Below are 10,899 nucleotides of genomic sequence, written 5' to 3'. Positions count from 1 at the left end.
TTATTTTTTATCACTTATCTTTGAAAAATTCTTGATGTAAAACTTATGAAATCCATTGAAACAAACCATCAGAGTTGATATTTACCAGTAGAGAGCCATTGTTTTTGTAGCAAGCTTTGAATGACATATAAAATTATTAGTCATGGCCTATGGAACCCATGGTAAAAAAAAACTCATATTTGTTATAAAAATAATCAGAATATGAAAAGTACTATTGAATATTTGGAGTAGAATTGTATTTGCTCTTGTGGTGTTTACACTGACAAAATTTCCTCTCATATAGAACTCACTCATTCTCATATTTCTCACTCTCTTTTCTTCTCTCAACTCAGTGTGTTATCACTTCTCACTTCTTCTCACTGTTTAGCAATGAAGAGGTGAGGCCTTTAAATCGGCTAGAGCACCCGTGATATTCGTTTAGTTACAAGGGAAGATGGCAGACAAATTGATTCATTCTTTTCTTCCGTTCTTTATGTGAGCTCCACCACTTTCTTTACAATACTATTGTTTTTTTTTTTTTTTCAATACTTTGCCAATATTCATTTTCCCAAGTTTCCACTTGCCTAGTTGAATTAGCCCTTCTCTCAAGAAAATCGTGGAGAGCCGGAGGATCATATGGAGGAGGCAGAGTGCATGGGAGTTCATCAGTAGGATGCTCCACCATAGACTCCACCATGAACTTCTTCCATGTACCAGTTGCAGGGCATGCCATTTTTTCTGAGCACAGATCCACTGCATTGGGAGGTATAGTTGGTTTGAATTTCAAGAGCTTTGCATATTCATTTAGCACATGAAACATGTAATCATACACATAGTCCATCTTTAGATCTTCTTGTATGAAGTTGCTCGCAGCCTCCCCAATCGCCTTCGCCTGCCATATTCACGAGATACTAAATGTTAATCATTTGAATGTGCAGTTGAAATTCAAAGTCTAACAACATAACATGTCACACTGTTCAACACAAAATAAAAATAAAAAATCGGCATCCAGCTAAAGTTCTAACCTTGTCTTTGTGATTATTGCCCCATTCCACAGCAAACTTGAGAGAAGTGCACTTGCTGTTGTCCCTAATAGGCCAAAAGTGCTGCAATGGCTCCATGCCTCTCATGAAGAAATCGTAATAGCGAGGCCTTACATACAAGGTCATAGCATCACATGCCATGATGTATTTTTCACTTACAGACCATGCCCATCCTTCTATATAAATTTTGTACCTGTAAAAACCAAATCTCTATGCATAAACAAAGAAAACAAAGGAAATTTTGAATTTGTAAAATGTAATTTCAAAAACAAGAACAAAAAAAATTGCAAAAACTACCTGTGCTTGCACTGGTTTTCTAGGTTTGAATCCTTGTACCCTTGTTTAGATTCTTGCTCCCAATTCTGGAAATAGAATATCAAAACATTCCACAAATGAATACATAAAAAGATTGCATTTTATACATAAATAATAGTTAGAGAAGTTGATGCACCTGAATATATAGGCGTGTGTTCCAGTCATTTTTGTCCGAGACATTGCATTTGAGGAGGTCCATTCTGGTTGGTGCCACATTTGGGTTACCTTTCCAGTAAGCATAGGGCACCCTGTCTTCCCACTTTGTTCTTTTATTGCCATCTTTTATGCTTTGCAATAGACTTCCCCATGGTTTTATATTGGTCTCAGCCCTACCAAAATTAAAATTAGCCCATCTACAAATTTCATTAACAAAATTAATTTCTCCTCTAAAATCTCCTTTTTTTTTTCTTTTTTTTTGGGTTCACCCAATTCAAATGTTTGGGCCAAAGTTAGTGGAGATGAAAAGGGTTTAGGGCCACACATCTTATACAAACAATTTATGGGCAAGAGTTTTTTATTCTTTGATTTTCAAATAGGCTAGAAATTGGTTATTTATAGAGTTCTTATGTAACACATGGTTCCTAAAGTAAACAAATGAATAAAAACAAAAGGCATTTCACATGCAAACATAACATGTATGAGTAAGACAGAAGAAAATATTTACCAGCCCCAAAAAGACCAATCTGGGAACACAATATCCAAGCTCTCCTCGTCCGCGCAGTATCGAAACAATGGTGGCGGGCTAGCATTCGGGCTCCGAAAGTCCTTTGATCGGACGACGGGCCGATCATCACAGTCAAACATGAGCTCCAAGTCAGGCAATCTACTGGGATACACCCTTAGAAGCTGCAAAATGCCCCATAACGTAAACATATCCCTAGTTTGTATGGATTCTCTATACTTCTCTATGTAAGCCTTGCCGTCCACAATCAAGAGCCTAAAATGTGCTGTCCTGCGAGCCCGCTCTATCATGTCCCTCGTGATTCCTGTCTCTTTCCATGGCCGTAGATCTTCGTGGATCCATCGGAAGTATGATGGGCATGTGAGATTGGATGGACGGCTAGGATTTGTGGGGTCGAGTCTAGTAGGGTAGGTTCTTGGACAACCTTGTGTCACATTAATTCCTTTGGTACACTGCAGTGGGAATTCAGGTCTCTTGGGTGTGCTTCTGTTTGTGGTTGTTGTAGCGCCTGAAAATATAAACTAAGAGAGAAAAACATGAATTGTATACGTTAGTATCAAAGGAGAGATTTTGATACAAATAACTTTTCCATGCAATGAAAAGCTATATATGACTTGTATTTCAATAAATTTTCTTTGTATTCCTTTTTTGATAACTAATATTTCGTTTCTTAGTAATATCAGTTTAGTATACACTTTCTTAGGCCATTCTCACTTAATTAGTTGCTCACATACCCCATATTTGTCACGAAAATTTGACTCTTGCTCTCCCTCATATCTAATGCAGGCACACTCTCCTTCAAGCTAAAAGAAAACAGTCTGACCACCGATCTAATAGGGGTGGAACTAAGAGACATAAGTTTCACCTTAGTTAGAGAGATCGTGAATAAGGTGACTGGTAAACCCCATTCAAATATTTCTAGTTTTTGAAATCTTGGTCCTATTAGTTTTACTCTGAAAAAAAACAAAACAAAACTAAACACACACAAAAACACTACGAAAGAAGATAGAATGCCTATGTTATATCTTTATATATAGCTAGCACGATTGGAGTTCATGGAACTTACAGCATCGATCCAGCCTGCAGATACCAACGCAGCAACAAAGAAGATCAACAACAATAACAAGAAGATTAGAGCAGTTGTTGCAGTTCTCTTCTTCAATGGCCTCCAACTTGTTCCTGAAATATGCCTACGCAATCCTGTCCCATCCAAGAAATCACACATATGCTTCGCATTGTTCCTTTTCATGTTTATGCTTCAAAGCTCTCTTCCAAGAGACCTTGAGATGAGATAGCCCTGCTGTCGTGTCCTGTAATGCTTTCTTTGCTGTATACTCAGTCTATGTGGACTTCAACCAAATGGGTCTTTGAAGTTAGGCATTCGTGGAATGTGTGGTTTCTTACTTTGAAAGGCTTTAGTTCACGTTTTTATGCCTCCATTTGCTCCATAAAAGAAGAGAAAAAGTGTCAAAGTCTAGGTCTTGACCTAACAAGGAGCCAAATTGGCCAAGTGTTGCGTGTTTTGGACGAAACTGGTATAACATTCAATCAGAGCACTCAAGGCATTGCCAAATTACTACAGAGCAAGAGTCCAGTGAACTGGGGACTATACAAGCGGAAACTGATAAAAGTAATAACATCAAACAGAAGAGGACTACAAAGTGGAATGTGAAAACAAAAAAAAAAAAAAATTGCTTCAGAAAACCCATAGAGCGTCCAAAACATTCCAGCATTGCTCAAATGGAAGTCCATCTTTATCTAGGATGCCAACAATAGAGGACAGGGTTATGTCGACAAGGAGAAATAAAAGAATACTACGGTAATATGACCACGTGTTATATCTTGTTCACGTGATATTATAACACGTGTACAAGATGTAACACATGACCGTACTACTGTAATATTCTATAAGCACTCGTCGACAAGAGTTGCGTGTTGCATCAAATATTGGAAATGGCCCAAATGGGGTACCTTTGTATATTGTAGACAAGTACAATAACTGAATGAAGGTAAATTTATCACAGTAGAGGGCTGTTTGTCTTTTTATTTATGTTAGAAAGAGTAATGTGCCCAAAAGTTATCTACCAATAAATATGGTAGGACCATATTCTTATATAAAAATAGGTCCTCCCTGTATTAAACTTACTACAAATATGATTTTTCTTGCATTACTCAATATTGAGTAAAAGCGATCAAATTTTCTCCTCTAGATTTCCGATAGTCTTTTTAAACCAAGTCGAAGGATTAGGCACTAAGTAAGGCTGCTTTAGTTGACCTGCTTGGACAATTTGCACTAGTTTTGAATTTGGGGAGAAAGAAAGTCATTGATCATTTAAATACAAAATTGCCAAGTCAATGGAAAATTTAATTCTTTTGACAAACTCAATCGTGTTCATATACTTGAATGTATTTAAAATAAAATATTTTTAAAAAAGGTCGAAATATGGTTACCGTGACAAATTACTCAATTTACTCAGACATGGTGCAATGACTACAATTTGAAGTTTAAGTAGAAAACTAATTAATCACATCGTTTACTTTGACTTAGTGACTCTCTGGCTTTTATTTATTTATTTTTAAGAGAAATGAGATTGAGTTGTAACGTGCTTGCTTAAAGGGGAAGGGAAAACGCTGTGATGAGCTGATGAGTTGCATGCATTCTTTGCTTCCTCAATTATTTATTTATTTTGGTAGGACAGTAGTGTAACAGTCGCTTCCTTCCATTCAATAATCGATCACTGTGTTTATGCAATATGCTTGGTCTCTAACGTGAAATGAAGAAGATGAAGGGAAAACGTGATTGAGTTTTACCCTTTTTAATGCGACTTTTTTACAGTTAAGCTTTTATGGTTCGTACAATCTGATTAAGAGCTCGTTTTGGAGTGATTATATATGGAGAAGCACATGTGAGATGCTCCCATAAACAGACTCGCCCGCATGTGGGACGCACAACTAGTAGTGGACCCCACATCACTTTTGCGAGTTATTGCTAATGGGTGAAACTTCTGTACAGTCAGTGTAGTCTAGATAGTTTGACGACGAAATTAGGCTCACGGCCACAACAATTGCCGTGTGAGACGGATTAGTTGCTCAATAGTAAGTCAACGAATTATCAAAGTTAAATGACTTATGAAGCTCTGAGTAAGTCGTACGTAACCTGCAAAATAATCCATTGAATTCAATGTGAGTAAACCATGTGGCCTGCTTGCCACAGATTACGTTAATGCATTGTGCAAAATTCCTTGCTTCCTTTGCTTGCCCCCCCTAGGAACTCATAATTGGAGACAAAGAACCAATCTTCTGGGAGCGCATTATTAGTCCCAGAATTGAGAATAATATATCATTAATCAATATTAACAACCAATGCAGGCAAAGAAAAATATATTTACTGATTCAAGCTCTCCATAATATTCGTATCGTTCGTCTAACTTTTCTTGTATGTTCAAATAACCATCCAAGTAACACTTCGACTTGAAGTTTTCCTATCAACAACATGAGTTAAAACCAGAGGATCAAACCTTCATCCAGGGTGGCACTAAAAGTTGGCTCACGAAAAAAGCCGTGCAGCTGCTGCTAGTTAGCAACCTGAACCGAAACATTAACTGTGAATCTCCTACCAGCTTGTTTCATGACGAGATGATATGCTGAAAGGTGCATTTTAAAGCATTGACAGCCGACAGGTGAAGCAATGCACGTTCCCTTGTTAGACCAACACAGACCCTTCCCTTTATATTATATCCTAGAAGCTGGCGGAACTGTCCTTGTCGAACCACACTGATATACTGAAAAGCTCTAAATAATTAGTGCAAAGTATTACTCAATTACCATATTAGTTTCACAATGAAGATCATATTATGCACAGACCGGAGTATTCACTCTGAGTATCCACTGGCCTCACTATATCATGGCAGAGAATGCCTCAAAATGTGGGAGTTTCAGAGGCCAATTACTAAAGGGAGGTCTTCTTTTTAGAATTTTTGAGGTTAAATTGAATTCCTGCGCCATTTCCTGCATAAGGTAACCAGGTGAAATTAGCTAATAGATGAAAAGTCATATCCAGTTGACACCTTGCTACTAGTGAATTAAGAACCAGTAGTTACATAACTAATCCATAAATTTTGTACCAGCAGATATTGAGCAGAAGCTAAATCTACAGATATTTGATACCACACAAGACACTGCTTGTACTAAAAAAATGCAACGAAACGAAAAAGCTTTCATTTACACATAAACCACAATCCCTACCCATAGTTTTGAAGCACTATTTGTCAATCAAAGCACAAAGACCTCTTATACTTCCAAAATATAAACCACTTGCACAACTTAGCGGGTGCATAATTTACTGTCATGAACTCTAGTCATCACATTGTAAACCAAATCCCAAAATTACCTTATTAGCTAGATAAATAGAATTTGACCAAAAGTTGTCTACAAAATCAGTATCTATAATATTGACTACCTTGATTTCTCGATACGAATTCTGATTGACTGGGATTATGACAGGGCATTCATGTCTTAGGGACAAGAAAATCTGCAACAGCCGCTTTCTGTCAAACAATAAAAACAATATGACAAAATTGTAATAAAATGCATTTCTAAATAAAAGTTGGAGCATACTTATCACCCTACTTGCATAAAGATGACTCAGTAGATGGATAATGTGCTCCTTTGGCAGCGGTGCCTTGCTTTCTTCCAGTGGTTCCAAGAATGACTTCGTGCAAACCAGCCTTATTCCAACAAATTGAATACCTGTGAATCAAAGCATTAAGGAATCAGTAGTAACCAAACAATAGATGGTCACTTTATATGTAGAACTGTCAGAATTAAATAACAAGTACCCGCATGTTAAAGTGGTCAAAGCAGTCTCGGAATGCTGAAATTCCTTTGGTGGCATTGGAGCTGCCAATATTAGTGGCTGCCAGTAGCATTAGTATATGCATTTATAATAGCCATCTCTAATGCAATATCACAGAGTACACTTCACAGACCTGGTTCACTTGAAAGGGACTCATTAGCACATTTGACAATGGTAGAATGCGATCATGCAGCGCTTTTTTCAAGCGATCAACCACAAGAACCATTTCAGAGCCGTGAGGCGATTGTCCAACAGTAATGGAAGAAAGGTAAACAGGTTGCAGAAAGAATGAAAGCAGAGCTCCTGAAATAAGAATATGTATGACCTCATCAACTAACTTATAACTAGTAATGCCCATGTAACCAAGTACGGCCAATACAATCATGAAGATTAGTCAAACTGGCTCAGTCTAGGTACACCATCAAACATTCAAGGATGCCCGACCAAAAGAAGCAAGGTATGTATTTAGACCAGAGTTTCCATATCCAAGATTGGCTGAATGAAGCCCTATCTTGGGTACATGATAGATCAAATGACAAACCTTGAACTCCAACTACATTCCAAAGAGCCATCTTGTCAGAGCAACTAACTGATAAAGTCGTATCACCACGACCAGGCTTTCTTTGAACCGAGCCAATTAGTTGTGAAGCATCACCTGAAAATAAGGTAACATACAGATGCTACATGACTCAAATCTCATGTCAAGAGTAATGATTCTTTTCTCAAAAAGAAGCTGCCAACATTCACTAGAAAAATATTCAACTCACCACATTAAGGTGAAAAATGGAAACATAAATTTTTAGCAAATATAGAACAAAGAAGAGGACAAGTACAAAATCCCATTACCATTAGTATTTGGCAGAGCCTTTTCATTTATTGAAACATTAAGCTCGTCCAAAGATGAACCCCGTTCTGTTGGTGAGACGTCTTTTGGGGGAGACAACAGTGAACTCGGAGATGCAACCCCACCTGCAAGAAAGGAGAATAAGTATAATCGCAGTATTGGTTTGTCCTGATAAAGATATAAAGATCTAAGGAGGGCAAAAACCGAAGAAAAAAGGACTCTCTTTTTTTGGATATGAACAAGAACTGACATGGTAGTTGTGATATGTACAAGTGTAATTGCAAACCCTTCCTCAATTTGTATTTTCCTTGGCCATCACCATTAGGGTCCAATTCAAAAAGCAAGTTTTTGGCATCACCATTTTGCATTTGTGTGCTTCCATTGCTATCACTTTGCTTACTATAAACTTGAGTAAGACACTGAATCTGTGCATAGAAGAACCTAGTGCCAGAGAAGCCAAGTATACCAATAAGCACCATACACTAAAAATATAAGGTAGAGATATAGGTAACAAATGCAAATCCTCCCCAAAAAAATGGGTACTTTTCAGCTAAGCACACATAATTTGGATGCATTTCATGCCACATGAAGCATAGCACTCGTAAATTACAACTTTTTATTTATTAAAATCTTGTATTAGCAACTAAACAAATTAAATTTGCTAATGAAATGAATATATAACAACAAATAAAAACCTGAGTAAAGATCTTCGAGCTATAATCTCGGCGTGGGAATCATTGACGACATCACCGTTGGAGCTCAAGAGTGAACGCCCAAGACATTTGGTCCCAGTTCCCAACGCGACAACTTCCAATTCTGAACAATTGAAAATGTTAAGAACACTGTTTGCTTTCCAGGAAAGTGCAGGAAAATCAATTTAGAAAAGAAAGAACGAAGGAAAGTAGGACCTTGAGAAGGAGAGGAAACGAGGAAAGCGGCCAAGACGGTGACTTCGCGACCCTGAGGCTTGCCTTTCTTGGGAAGAGAGTTATAGAGTGAGAACACCTTGTCCGAGACCTTCCCGCCCCACTCTAGTTCTGAAGAAGAAGAAGGAGCAGACGACGGCGTTTCGAAGCAGGACGGCGACGCCATGCTGCGGAAAGCGGTGGTAGGGGTGAGTGAGAGAAGAGAGGCTCCCGCCTCCAATTTCGGGTCATTCGGACCACTACGTGGTTGGATTTGGGTTGGGTGGACTTCCAAATCATTTTTGGGTCTAGAATTGGGCCAATCTTGTGCACCCAAAGAAGAAAATAAATGAGCCCAATTTCACCATTTTCCATAACAAGACCGACCCAAGCATAAAGATACCAAGTTACCAACTACAAAATGATTGAAGGGAGATTTGAACTAGATTAAGAAATTATCACTAGATTAAGAGAGTTGGTATTGAATATAGGCTCACTTGTAAGAGCTTATGTGAGAAGCACTTTTACTCGTTAAGGGTTTTTTAGTTAGCTAAAAGCGCTTCCAATTCTTGTTAAGTGAAATATCATTTATCCTCCTACTTGAGCACTTCTCGATCCCCTCTTTAGTATGAATAATGCTATTTAAAGATCAATAATGCTATTTGTGCCACATGTATTAGAGCACTTCCACCAGTTGACTCTTGCCATGGCAAGATTAGCCCTATGGCAGGCACTATTCACGTGAATAGTGCCTGCCCTAGTCCCCTCCAGCAAAATGTGTTTCCAGCAGTTGGGGCTTGCCATGGCAATTACTATTCATTTTTTTATTTTTTTCACAATTTTGTTTACTTAAACAATTAATTTGGATAATATTTTCGGATAAGATTTTTGGGTTCCTACGTGTCAATACTATTCATATCGGATAAGATTTTCGGTTTCAAATTTCAGATAAATTTCAAATTTCAAATACATTTCAAAATTCAAATTTCAGATAAATTCAAAATGTCAAATTTCAGATACATTTCGAAATTCAAATGTCAGATAAATTTGAAATTTGAAATTTCATTTGAATTTCAAATTTCAGATAAGATTTTCACCCTCTAAGATTGCGCCGCGTGTCATATCTATATGTGTACATTTTTCTATAAAATCAGAGGTTCAGCTCATACCTCCCACACCAGTTCTTCTCTACATTTCCATTTCTCAAATTTTAGATTTCATTCTCCATTCTCAATGGCAGACATGGAAGAGGTTTTGGAGAGGCAAGAGCGAGAAACTAGAGAAAGAATGCGTAGACGAGCTGCAAGCAAAAGGGCGCAGAGAGAACTAGATGAGCAACTTGGCATAGCAGTTGCTTTGCTGGAGGAAGAAAAGCAGGCTCGCCGTGGTTCACGAGAAGGCCGTCGCCCAAATGTGGACAGACATAGACATTCCCGGGGTAAGAATCTTATGGAAGATTATTTTATCCCACAATCTCTGTACTTGATGTTCATTTTCGAGGGAGATATAGAATGCAACCTCATTTGTTCAAAAAAATCATGCATGATATTTGCAATTATGATGAATATTTTGTTCAAAAGAGAAATTGTGCTGGAAATTTGGGACTTCTTCCAGAGCAGAAGTTCACAGCTGTGATACGAATGTTGGCGTATGGGTCATCTGCTGATCAGGTGGATGAGATTGCTCGGATGGGGAAGTCCACTGTTTTGGAGAGCTTGGTGCGATTTTGTGATGCAGTGGAAACTCTGTACACCAGAGACTACCTCCGCAGACCTACGCCAAGGGACCTGCAAAGGCTTCTCCAAAAAGCTGAGTCTCGAGGATTCCCTGGCATGATTGGTAGCATTGACTGCATGCACTGGCAGTGGAAAAATTGTCCAACTGCTTGGCAAGGGGACTATGGAAATAGAAAAGGGCAGAAAAGTATCATCCTGGAAGCAGTTGCTGGTTTTGATACATGGGTTTGGCACGCCTTCTTCGGAGTTGCCGGATCTCAAAACGATTTGAATGTCCTAGGTCAATCCCCGGTGTTCAATGATGTTTTGAGAGGTGAAGCCCCAAATATCACATATGAAATTAACAATACCATCTACCAGACCGGGTATTATCTAGCTGATGGCATATACCCGAGGTGGACAACATTTGTGAAAACAATTCCACATCCCCGATCCCATAAGCAAAAATTTTTTGCTCGCTATCAAGAGGGGTACAGAAAAGATGTTGAGAGGTGCTTTGGTATCCTTCAAGCTAGGTGGGCTATTATCAGGGGCGCGGCA

The 10,899-nt window shown here is 38.4% G+C and overlaps 2 protein-coding genes across 7 annotated transcripts; both read right to left on the bottom strand.

Moving 5' to 3' along the window:
* Positions 1-200: 200 nt before the first annotated feature.
* LOC117617893 (O-glucosyltransferase rumi homolog) lies at positions 201-3,403 on the bottom strand. The gene is made up of 6 exons (XM_034347500.1): positions 3,086-3,403; positions 2,002-2,540; positions 1,474-1,666; positions 1,320-1,384; positions 1,005-1,215; positions 201-871 (listed from the first exon to the last, which is right to left on the bottom strand). Exons 1-6 carry the CDS (start codon positions 3,266-3,268, stop codon positions 494-496), a joined length of 1,569 nt encoding a protein of 522 aa, XP_034203391.1. The 5' UTR covers positions 3,269-3,403; the 3' UTR covers positions 201-493.
* Positions 3,404-5,383: 1,980 nt separating this feature from the next.
* LOC117617894 (tRNA-specific adenosine deaminase TAD1) lies at positions 5,384-8,904 on the bottom strand. Of its 6 annotated transcripts, none has more exons than XM_034347502.1 (11): positions 8,627-8,904; positions 8,414-8,534; positions 7,969-8,159; positions 7,721-7,843; positions 7,416-7,529; positions 7,008-7,177; positions 6,858-6,934; positions 6,649-6,768; positions 6,479-6,566; positions 5,884-6,027; positions 5,384-5,801 (listed from the first exon to the last, which is right to left on the bottom strand). In XM_034347502.1, exons 1-10 carry the CDS (start codon positions 8,808-8,810, stop codon positions 5,917-5,919), a joined length of 1,299 nt encoding a protein of 432 aa, XP_034203393.1. In that variant the 5' UTR covers positions 8,811-8,904; the 3' UTR covers positions 5,384-5,801; positions 5,884-5,916. The 6 variants fall into 6 exon arrangements, 5 of the variants coding, with proteins under 5 accessions (XP_034203393.1, XP_034203394.1, XP_034203392.1 ...); XM_034347503.1 differs by having other exon boundaries at positions 5,384-5,793; XM_034347501.1 differs by having other exon boundaries at positions 5,384-6,027.
* Between the last annotated feature and the right edge of the window lie 1,995 nt (positions 8,905-10,899).

This window comes from Prunus dulcis, chromosome 2 (assembly GCF_902201215.1).
Source record: "Prunus dulcis chromosome 2, ALMONDv2, whole genome shotgun sequence".
Taxonomy (NCBI): domain Eukaryota; kingdom Viridiplantae; phylum Streptophyta; class Magnoliopsida; order Rosales; family Rosaceae; genus Prunus; species Prunus dulcis.
The sequence above is the reverse complement of the archived record's forward strand: the minus strand, read 5'-3'. Positions and strand labels throughout refer to the sequence as shown.